This window comes from Kogia breviceps, chromosome 10 (assembly GCF_026419965.1).
Source record: "Kogia breviceps isolate mKogBre1 chromosome 10, mKogBre1 haplotype 1, whole genome shotgun sequence".
Classification (NCBI taxonomy): Eukaryota; Metazoa; Chordata; class Mammalia; order Artiodactyla; family Physeteridae; genus Kogia; species Kogia breviceps.
The window spans coordinates 1260570-1271550 of record NC_081319.1 but is presented as its reverse complement, the minus strand read 5'-3'; the positions used below and the strand labels follow the sequence as shown (position 1 = coordinate 1271550).

Here is a 10981-nt window from a genome sequence, read left to right as displayed (position 1 = left end):
GAGCTCAACCATCAGATCAACTGGACCCTAAGGGAGGATGATGGTGACCTTCTCTGAGCCTCATGACTTCAATTAACTAAAGCTTGGACTGCCCAAGCACCTTGATGAATATGCATGTACCCTTAGCTTAAAACGTCCCCAATTTTGTTGTTTGGGGAAGCACGAATTTGGGAAAAGTCCCCTATGTTCTCCTTACTTACTGCAAGTGATCGGTTCTTCCTTCTCCTGCTCTTTGCCTTCGTTGTGTCTTTCCGCTCGACGTCCACCAACAGACGAACCCAGTTTTGGTAACACTGGGAATGAAAGGGGCTTTGTGTGACAGAGACTGGACAGCTACTTTGGCTAGGGTGTCAAGCAGGAGGGCGGTCATGTGACAGGAGCCAGGCCGGGGGGCGTGGGGGGGGGGACAGGTGCAGACCCACAGGGAGGAACAAGCTTGGTATAGCCAAGAAACAGAAACAGGGACCAGTGTGGCTTGAGCACCCAGTGAGGAGCGGGTGGGAGGGATATGTTGGGAGGGATAAGTACGCAGAAGCAGGAGAGGCCTGACATGGCGGAACCCGGGGAAGGGGAAAGAGGAGTGAAAACAGCCGAGACGCAGGAGGTCAATCCGGGAAGGCTTCCCGGAGGAGGCTGCCTCTAGTTAGAGGTGAGAGGAGGCGGATCAAACCCCAGTTCTGGGCTTTGTCACTTCCTGGTCCTGTCGCTTCGGTCAAGCACTTAACGTCTCAGCCTCAGGTTCCCCTGAAATGCGACTAATTTCAGCTGTTCTGAAGAGCAGCCGTGAGGCGGAGGGTGCGCAGCATTGCGTCGGCCGCGGCCGCCAGGTGCGCAGGGGACGCGCCGCTACGGGCGGGGCTTGTTCCCCGGGACCAGAGGTCCTCAGGCCGGCGGCGGAGGCTCCTCCCCGGACGCTCGGCTGCCGCCGGCGGGACAAAGGTCGCGGGCGAGGTTGGGGTGGCGCAGGTCGCGGACAGCTGAGGACAAGGCCCCTTGCGGCCGAGAGGGCCGTGCGCTGTCTCTTTAAGAGGTTGGCGGGCCGCCCCTCCCCCCGGGGATCTGATTGGCTCCTCCCGCTACATGCGCCCTCTTTTCTGCGTAACCCCATTTCTATAGGCCGCTGCGGACTGGGGGCGGGCCTGCGTGCTGCAAGTAGGGACGGTGGCTGTTTTGCAGTTTCGGCGGAACGAAAAGGACGCGCCAGCCTTCCGGGTCACTGCTGTCGGGAGGGCCGCGCGGTGTCGGGCCCGACGGCGTCTCCCTACCCGCCCGCCCGCCCAGTCTGCGGGAGCCGGCTGCCCGCGCCTCCTGTGCGACGCTCCCCGGCCCGAGCGCCGGAGGCCGAGTCCCGCGGCCTTGCGGGGTCCGCGGCCGGCGGCGGATGGGCGGCCGGGGCCTCAGGTAAGAAGGGGACCCCTCTCCTGCCCCAGCTGCGGAAACCGATCCCGGCGGCCCCCGTCCCGCCTGCCGCTCCTGCCGCCGGGAGCGACCCTCTCGCCCAGAGGCAGGCTGGGGGCGCAGAGGGCCGGCGTCCTGGGTCCCCAGGGAGGCCGGGCTTGTGGACCCTGCGATCCAGGTTGTGCGGGAAGACGTCCCTGCGAGTGGCCGAGTCCCACTCTCCGGCTCCCCGGGCCCGAGAGGGCGGGGGTCCACTGGACAGGGAGCGAGGAGTGACCTGCCCTCACGCTGCAGTAGGGACGGGGCCGAGGGCCTCCCAGACGGTCCTCCCACTCCCCAGAAGGGCTGGGCCGCACTCTGCTGGACATTCATCTGTCCACTCACAACGTTTGTTGTCCTGGGGGGCTGGGTCATGAGACGCCTGGGCTGGACAACCCACGAACACACAGCGAGGGCCGCCTCAGACAAACAGGTAGTCAGGGAGGGCTCCTCAGAGGAGGTGGCCCGAATGGTGAGACACAGCTGGGAAAGAGCACGCACAGGGGCCCTGAGGTAGAAACAGCAAAGCAGCTTGGAGAACAGGCTGAAAGACGAGCTGCAGAGTGGAAGGGAATCGTCAGAGCACTTGGCAGGGGTGAGGCCAGGTTGGACCTTGAAGGCCCAGGGCTGTCCTTCCTCCTGGCGGCTCCTGGCAGGGTCCCCCGACCCCCTCTCCAAGGCTGAAGGATTAGGGGGTTGGCCTCTGTCCTGTGGTGTCTTCCTCAGTTCCAGGGTTTTAAGGCTCATCAGCCAGCTCCGGTCGGAAGCCCTGAGGGGCGTTTAAGTAGCAGCCTCTCTGCTCTGGGTTTTGTTTGCCCCAGGGTTTCCCATCCAGTAGCTCTGGGCGGTCAGTCCCACCGCACAGATGAGAGATGGGAAAGCGGAGGCCCACAGAGGGGAAGGTCTTTCCGGTCCAGGGCCTCACATGGTCCAAGGTCTCACAGCAGGTCCAGCTCGCAGGACCCTAGCCAGTTGGCATCCTGCCCACAGAGGGAGGGAGGGAGGGAGATGGGTGGGAAGAGGCCTCTGGAATGTTTACGAGGTCAGGAGAGTCCTTCCCAGGTGAAAGAAACGTCCCAGATGCCCTGGTCCTGAGAGGCCAGAGGTTGCCCCAGAGCAGTCGGCATCCCAGGAGCTCCCCCTCTGAGAACTCCCTTCCCTATCCCTCTGGTCCGGCTTCACCCCTCCCTCCCCTGCCCTCAGCCAGCCTTCCCACCATCCCCTCTTTCCTGAGCCTGCAGACCCCTTACTTTGCCACTGCCTGGGCTTCTGCCAGCAAGGCCAGGAGCTCACCTGTGGTGGGGAGAGGGGAACACAGGCCACATGCTGACCCGTCTCAGCCTCTTTCCCCTTTATGTGATGGGATATTAGCAGTCCCCTCTCTCGGAGGAGGCTGGTGTGGTGGCTCAGCAGGTGATCCCGTGGAAAGCCTCAACTGCACACGGGCAGGGAAGGGTGCATTGTCGTTTTTATCATGGCTTCAGTTATTTTGTGAGCTTTGACACATAGTGGCAGTTCTGGTGTGGCTCAAGTGTGGTTCTGGGGCCACCAGAGCAGCAGTGCCAGCTGGGAGGGTGTTAGAGATGCAGACTCTCAGCCCCCAGACCTGCCTGACCCGAATCTGCTAGTTAGCAACACTCCACTCTGGATCAAACCCGGCTGCAGGTGGAGAGACCAAGGCCCCAGGAGGGGCCCCTGGCAAGTTACTGGTTGGGGGCCTGCGCTCTGGAGACAGACAGTCTGGGCTGCCCGGCTCCGGGCTCTGTGCAGGGGGTGACGTAAGTACCTCCCTGCAGGGTGGCAGGGCTCCGTGAGCCTTCTCTGCAGTTACTACAGAGCTAGCAGGGCTTGGTAGAGGGGGCTTGGCGACGCTCGTCTTCCTCACCTCAGCCTCCATAGCAAGTGGCGCTCGGACCCGTGAACCAGATCCTTCCCCGCTGCACATCCCCCAGCCCCTCCTCCGGGAAGAAAAGCAGCATTTACCTTTCTGTGTGTGACCTTTTGTAGACATTCACTTCTCTGGTCTTGCTTGATCCTCACAGCAGCCTTGTTGGGGGGTGTTATTGTCCTGTGACACCCAGAGAGGAGAAAGACTCCCCCAAGGTCATGAAGAAAGAGCCTGACAGAGCCAGAAGCACAGCCAAGGACTACCCAATTCCAAGTCAAACAGGCCTACGCAGGAAAGGGAATTTGTTGGATTTTGTAACGGAAAAGTCTGGCCTGGGGGTGCGGGTATCTAGCTTCAGGTGTGGCTGGATCCAGGGGTTCCTGCAAGGCGCTATCTCCAGGATCTAGTTCCATCAGTCTTTCACCTCTGTGTTGGCTTTCTTTCCACGTGGGACTCCAATGTGCACATTCCCTGGAGTTGTGGAGGGATGGAGTCAGCAGTACCTAAACCCTGTGGATGGGGACTGGGGTGCTGAGGTGCCCCCACAGGAAAATGGGGTGCTGGACAGGCAAGGCCAAGAGAAGCCCTCTGACCGCCCCCCCTCCCCACTCTATCCGGCCCTCCTGTTTCTGTCCCCATTCACCCGCACGGGCTTCTCTGCCGTGTGGGGTCCCCGCAGGACATCAGGCAGCCCTGGACCCCGACCCTGTGTCACATGGGCACCCCGCGCCCTGCTCAGGTGCCCCGCGCTGTGCCCCACCACCCCCACTCCGAAACCTCTGGCTTACAGCAACCGAGGCTCAGCTTCTGGCGCTGGCAAGGGGCCCCTGTCCTGAATGCAGGGCATTAAGGAGGGTCCTGCAATGGAGGGGTACCTTGTTAGCTAGGCAGAGCAGCAGTGTTACGGGGACACTGGGCTGGGCGCCCCGAGGCTCGGGCCAGAGCCCCAGCCTCAGCCTGCCCTGCCCTCTTCCCTCACCCCAACGTGCGTCCGTCTGCGGGTCTTGTTGGCCAGCCCTCCCAGAGGGATCCCAGATCCCTCCACTCCACCCCTGCTGCCCCGCCGGTCGAGCCACTGTCCTCGCCAGCCTGGCCGGGTACTCCTCGGTCTCCCTGCCCCTCCACGGCAGCCTCTCCCCGTGGGAGCGGGGCCGCGTCGCCCGCCTTTCTACACCCTCCTGTTGCACTTAAAGTGAGCTCACCGTGCCGGAGGTCCCAGCTGACCTGGCCCCTACCCTCTCTCCTCTCTCTTCCAGCCTGCTCTTTGCCCTGTGAACAGGCCAAGACTGTGTTTTCTTCTTAGCACTTCCTCTAGGAGAAGTCTGCTTTTTAAGTTCGGGTGTTCGTGCTGGCTGTCGGCCTCCCCTCCGATAATGAGGGCCCCACGAGGGCAGGTGTGTCCTGGCACCTGGACCCGCCGGCTCATAGCAGGTGCTCGGCCCCGTCAGCACCGGTGGAAGGGTGCAGAGCGCGGGAACCGGGAGGAAACCAGCTTCTTTCCTTGGACCTACTGTGTCCGGCACCCGTTCTCCCCTGTAAGACCTCCTGTCCCTGGTGTATCCTCAGGCTGCCAATGGGGCTTCCGTCCCAGAGCCGGTGGGCGGCCTGTGGGAGAGAAGGCTGGGGATTCTGAGCCCTGTGTCTCGGCCCTCCCGCTCCGGAATCTCCCCGCTTTCGGCAGAGCAGCGCTCGCGTTCCACAGCTTGGCCCGTGGGGTGCCGCCCTGCAGGCCTGCCGTCCAGGGACGTGAGCGCAGCACGAGCACGGGATCCTGTTGCTTCGCTGCAAACCCTGAAGCAAGTGTCCCGGGCTGCTCCTTGCTGAATGGGAGACCTGCGCTCTCAGCACAAACGATTCATCTTTTCCATTTTTAAAAACGTACTGAAGTGTAACCTATACGGAAAATCGCTCGGATCCCAGGTGCGTGGCTCCATGAACCGCGACACTGGAGCAAGCCGCGTGCCCGCCACTGGGTCGTGTCTCCAGGGCTGGCCCTGCGCCCTCTGCCCTCCGCGGGGCGCCCCTCCTGGTGCCCGTGTAGGGTCAGGCAGCGTGCCCACAGCTGGCCGGGCTCCACTCAGCGCCTGGCTGCCAGGCCCTCCGTGTCACCACAGAGCAAGAGTCACTCTCATTTTCTGGGCGGCGGTCCACCGGTCACGCGGACGCCCCGTTGACGTGTCAGTTCTGCTGACGGGGGCGCTTGGGCTGCTCGCGCCTGGGGCTGTCGCGAATGGCCCAGAAGTGGGGGCGCCGGGTCAGGAGCCCAGTCTGTTCAGTCATCGTTTTAAACGCTGGCATCTGTCACGTCCTGCTGCCCGGGCCCACGTGCTCCCTGCGACGTGCTGCTGCTGCCGCCGCCACCGTCTGGTCCCCGACACGGGGCCGACAGCGAGGACTGGCCCCTGTCGGGGGCTGGGTTGCAACCTGGGCGGGAGGGAGCGCCACACCTGCCCCCCACCGGCCAGCGCCCACCACCCACCAGAGGCCCAGGGCCGCACAGCCCCTGCGCCGCTCACGTGGTGGCTCTCACGCGCCAGGGCCGGCTGCTGGCGGGATGGACACCCCGGAGGAGGAGATCTGGGCCAGCGGGGCCCCGCCCCCGGCGCCCAACATCAGCGTGCCGCACCGCTGTCTGCTGCTGCTCTACGAGGACATCGGCACCTCTAGGTGAGGCCGGCACAGTCCCGCCGGGCTGCGTGACGGGGTTTCCGGGGTTGGGGGGGGTTGTGTCTGAGAGACGGGTGGGCTGCGGACAGAACCCCCCAGTGGGCCGCCTTCTGTACCCACCTGCTAGGGTCCGGTTCTGGGACCTCTCGCTGCTTGTCCCCAACGTGCTCTTCTTCACCTTCCTGCTCTGGAAGCTTCCGCTGGCGCGGGCCAAGATTCGAGTCACCTCCAGCCCCATTTTTATCACCTTCTATATCCTGGTGAGTTCATTCCAGCTGGTGACAGAAAACCCAACTCCGACTGGCTTAAGCGGTCTTTGTGATGAAAGAGCAGCTTCAGGTATGGCTGGATCCAGGGGATTCACTGATGTCAGCGGGACTCCGTCTCTCCCTCTCTGCATCTCTGCTCTCCTCTGGCCTTATCGCGGATGAGTTCTCCCCATAAGGTATCAGAGGTAGCCAAGAGCAGCTCGGAGCTCACCTCCCTGCCAGCTCCAGCGGAAGAGCACCTCTTTCCTCATGCTGCGGTGTTGCCCTGGAACTCCCTCTGAGTGGCCCACCTTGGAACCCCTGTTCATCCCTGAGCCACACTCTGTGACTAGCAGGGAAAGGGACACTTTGGAGCTGGGATGGTGGGGCCAGCTCAGCCAGACCGTATGGACTGAAGTGGGGGTTGGTCCCAGGAGGAACACTGGGGGATGGTTACTAGAGGGAGGGCGGTGGTTGCTGGGCTGGGGGGCAAAGCCCACTGCATTCTGAACCCCAGCTGCGCTGCACGACCACGGGCCAACGACTTGGCCTCTCTGGGCCGCAGCGCCCTCCCACACGATGCGATGTGGACCTGCCTTAGTCTGTGGTGCTCCTGTGGGCACCCGTGGGGGCCTGGCACGCAGTGGGCACACGGCCCTGAATGGTGCCGCCCTCCCTGAGACTGGACACGGTTTTCAAGGCACAGAGGACAGAGCGTACAAACCTGAGCTCTTTTGTTCATAGGTGTCAGAAAACTGAGCTTAAGCTGACAGAAGCCCGGGGGGTGGGTAGTATTGACTGAGACACTGACAGTCCCAGCTGGGTCCCAGGGTGCTGTCTCCCTGCATTTCGTAGATGAGGTGCAGCACAGACAGGTCCCCATGGCAGCGAGCGGCAGGCTGGCCGCACCACGTCACCCTAACAAGCCTTCCCGGGCTGCCGGCATAGCCGGGAAACGACGGCCCAGAGGGGAGGGCCGGGCCTCCCTGCCTCCCACCCAGGCGGCTCGTTAGTGCGGAACCCTTCCGTTTTGAGGAAGTGAGGGCTCCTGCGGACGCGGGGTGTGGGGAGCAGGCCCTGCGATTCCCGGAGCTCTCGTCCCCCGACGCCAACCCCCCAACCCCTCTCTCGCTCACCAGGTGTTCGTGGTGGCGCTGGTGGGTATCGCCCGGGCCGTGGTGTCCATGACGGTCAGCACCTCCGATGCTGCGACTGTCGCTGACAAGGTGGGGCCGGGCCTGCTGGCAGGGCTGCTGGGCGCTGGGGGGGGGCAGCCGGCCCCCGGGCTGACGCTCTGCCCACTCTGTCCAGATCCTGTGGGAGATTACCCGCTTCTTCCTGCTGGCCATCGAGCTGAGCGTGGTCATCCTGGGCCTCGCCTTTGGTGCGTCTGCCGCTGCAGCCAGGGCCCCCCTGCCCCCCCTGGCCGGGGCCGACCCCACCGTGGTCCCCCGGGCTGGCTCCCGCTGACTGGCCGGCACGTCTCTTGCAGGCCACCTGGAGAGCAAGTCCAGCATCAAGCGGGTGCTGGCTATCACCACGGTGCTGGCCCTGGCCTACTCCGTCACCCAGGTGAGGGGGGCGAGGGCAGCCCCGGCGGTCAGCGGGGCTGGGCGTCCCCTGCCTTCGGGCCCGGGGTCAGAGTTGAGTGTGCAGTGGCTCAGACTTTAAATGCGGCTAAGGAATCACCTGGGCGGCTGGTTGACCAGGCAGGTTCTGGGCCTCTCCAGTTCCGATCCAGTAGGTGGAATCTGCCGCTTCCACAAGCAGTCCAGCTAGGGAGAGTGCAGGTCTGTAGATCCCACTGACACCCGTGCGTCCAGAGACCCCTTTCTTACTCCGGGGCTGCCCCTCCCCAGGCCTGTTCTGAGGGCTGGAGCTGGGGGGCAGGGCGTGGCCAGAGAGCTGGCTAGAGCAGGGTACTGAGCGCCAGGCAGAGCGGGGCTTGGTGTGGTGGGGAGCCCAGGGATGGGGCGTTCCAGGTACAGGAGCCTCTGAGACCCTCCCCTGCCCGCCGCTGCAGGGCACGCTGGAGATCCTGTACCCGGATGCCCACCTCTCGGCCGAAGACTTCAACATCTACGGGCACGGGGGCCGCCAGTTTTGGCTGGTCAGCTCCTGCTTCTTCTTCCTGGTGAGTTGGGGGGTGGCCGGAGCCTCGGGCACGGCCTGCTAGCGGGCCCAGCACTGGGCAGGAGCTCCCTGCATCCTGGTCAGCGCCAGTGTCTCCGCAGGTCTACTCTCTGGTGGTCGTGCTCCCCAAGACCCCGCTGAAGGAGCGCATCTCCCTGCCCTGTGAGCGCCTGGGGACGGGGCTGGGCGCGGGGTGGGCTGTTGGCCTTGCGGTGGCCTGAAGCGGACAGCTCTGGGTGGGTGGGAAGCAGGGAGCAGGTCCGGTGCCGACACCTGGGCGGGACCTCACGCGCACCCACCCCGCAGCGCGGAGGAGCTTCTACGTGTACGCGGGCATCCTGGCGCTGCTCAACCTGCTGCAGGGGCTGGGGAGCGCGCTGCTGTGCGCGGACATCATCGAGGGGCTCTGGTAAGCGGCCGCGGCCGGGGCCTGGGGCGGCCGGGAGGGGGCGGGGGCCGGCCGGGTCGCTCCGCCGCAGCCCTGACCCGCCCCTTCCCTCAGCTGCGTGGACGCCACCACCTTCCTCTACTTCAGCTTCTTCGCGCCCCTCATCTACGTGGCCTTCCTGCGGGGCTTCTTCGGGTGAGTCCTCCAGCGGGGGCTGCAGGGAGGGGACTGGGATACGGGGTTCCAGGTCGCGCTCCGGGCTTGGCCGCCCCCAGCTTCCAGGCCGCGGGCGCCCCCGCGTGGCCGCCGTCGGGATCACGCCTGCTGCCTCTTGCGCGTGCGCAGCCGCCACTGCGGCATCCCAGCCTCCGGGCTCGGGGCTGGGGGGCAGCTCAGGCTGGGACCGGAGCTTGACGAGGCGGACAGGGTGCATGTGTGTACATGCACGTGCGTGCGGATATACATGCACACTCGGGCGTGCACACATATGCATGCGCCCCATAGATACACACACACACACGTATACAGATGTATACGTGTGTAACGTGCGTGTGCGCACACATAAACATGTACGTGTGTACATTTATATGTACATGTACACACATGCACATGCATGCATATACCACACCCATACAGGCACGCATAGGTTCACATGGATATATATAAATACAGACAGACACATTTTGCACACAACACACAAAGACGTACACTCTTTTCCCACGACACAGGCCATGCTTGCCGATCTGCGCTGTGTTTTTCATTTAAGCATAGATCAGCTCATTCCTCAGCACCCGCTGTAGCCGCAGACACAAACCCCTGAGCTCAGGGAACTTGTGTTCCTTCTGGGGGCCACGGAACTGGGGAGCAGTGTTGGGGGGAGTCCGGTGTGTCTTTGAGTGTGGGCTGGGGTGCACTTTTGTGATTCAGACGTGGTGGAAGCAGGCGTTCTGCCCCCAGCCCCCCCCTCCCTACCTGCCAGGTCTGAGGGTGGGCTGCAGGGGTGCCTCAGCGCTGGAGCGAGGAGGACTAGGTTGGATCCTGCCCGCCCTGATGCGCGTGACCTCGCACATGATTTATCTCCCTGGCCTCGGGCTCCTTTTTGTAAATGGGGAGTGATGCTTTCTCCCTGGACAGTTACCCAGAGGACTGAGGACGGGCGGGCACCTGGTGGGCAGCAGTTAGTGCTGCAGGGCAGGAGTTTTGGGCCCGGGTCTGCCCCGCACCGTGGGCAGGTGCTGTTTCAGGCCCATCATTTCCCCACGTCGAAGTCCTTCCACCCATTTTACTGTGAGAAAGCAGGTGCTCGCCCGGCTCACACGCCAGCAGCAGGGGGGCCGGTTTTAACACCGGTGTCCCAGTGGATTCCAACATCAAAGCAAGGAAGGGGACCTCGCGGGGTGGGTGTTAGGGGGCCGTCAGCACGTTTCTTGCCATGTCTGATGCCTCACTGCCCAGCCCCAGCGAGGAAGGCGTTTCCTGACCCACAGTGGGGCTCCCCTGCCTCTCTCCTCCCCTCCAGCTCAGAGCCCAAGATCCTCTTCTCCTACAAATGCCAAGTGGACGAGACCGAGGAACCGGACATGCACCTGCCCCAGCCCTACGCGGTGGCCCGGCGGGAGGGCCTAGAGGCAGCGGTGGCCGCCAGCACGCAGTTCGACTCGGCGGGGGGGATGGCCCACCTGGACGATGTGGCTTCCATGCCTTGCCACACCGGCAGCATCAACAGCATGGACAGTGAGCGCTGGAAGGCCATCAACGCGTAGCCTGGCTGCCCCGGGAGGGCGGGAGGGCCTGGGGGCCTCTGGAGGACCTGTGGGGGAGTGCGGAGCCCCCGGCAGAGGAGGACGGGGGTCAGGCCCCTGCGTGGGCAGCAGCCCTGTGCAAGCTCTGTCCCCCACTTGCCTGCGGCCACCTCTGCTTCAGCTGGGGGCCGCCTCCCCGTCCCACCTGCCCTCGCCTTGCTCAGCGACTTGGCCCCGACTTTGACGTCTCAGGGCCAGGCCTGGCCAGGCTGGCCGAGGGCACCTCCCTGCAGCCTGGGTCTGATCCTCATCCTCCCCCCACCCCCAAAGCCCACTCTGGTGGGTGGGCTGAAGTGTGTATATTTTCTTGATCTGTTTTCTAATAAAAAGGAAAAGGAGCAGAAGGTGTTGCCGTGAAGGCTGTGCGGGGATACCGGGGGGGCTGGGGCGCCCCTCTGCGTTGGGAGCCCGGCGTACC

The 10981-nt window shown here is 64.0% G+C and overlaps 2 protein-coding genes across 7 annotated transcripts in view; one reads left to right on the top strand and one right to left on the bottom strand.

Moving 5' to 3' along the window:
* The window catches only part of MCM2 (minichromosome maintenance complex component 2), a 31365-nt gene extending 28480 nt beyond the window's left edge, over positions 1–2885 (bottom strand). The window contains exons 1-2 of one of the 4 annotated variants that reach the window (XM_067043268.1): positions 2731–2885; positions 197–2417 (exon numbers count right to left, since the gene is read on the bottom strand). The gene's annotated coding sequence lies outside the window, so the exon portion shown is untranslated. Of the gene's footprint in view, positions 1–196; positions 2418–2730 lie in introns of those variants that run through there. The other 3 variants (XM_067043267.1, XM_067043272.1, XM_067043271.1) reach the window with 3 other exon arrangements.
* Positions 1139–10907, top strand: TPRA1 (transmembrane protein adipocyte associated 1). 3 transcript variants are annotated; one of them, XM_059077964.2, is made up of 11 exons: positions 1140–1401; positions 5863–5992; positions 6120–6252; positions 7380–7466; positions 7552–7624; positions 7733–7812; positions 8264–8374; positions 8475–8535; positions 8680–8782; positions 8876–8956; positions 10281–10907. In XM_059077964.2, the coding sequence occupies exons 2-11, from the start codon at positions 5880–5882 to the stop codon at positions 10522–10524; spliced, it is 1086 nt and encodes a 361-aa protein (XP_058933947.2). In that variant the 5' UTR covers positions 1140–1401; positions 5863–5879; the 3' UTR covers positions 10525–10907. The 3 variants fall into 3 exon arrangements, with proteins under 3 accessions (XP_066899375.1, XP_058933947.2, XP_058933944.1); XM_059077961.2 differs by lacking the exon at positions 1140–1401 and having other exon boundaries at positions 1414–5992; XM_067043274.1 differs by lacking the exons at positions 7380–7466; positions 7552–7624 and having other exon boundaries at positions 1139–1401; positions 6120–6331.
* Positions 10908–10981: the final 74 nt, after the last annotated feature.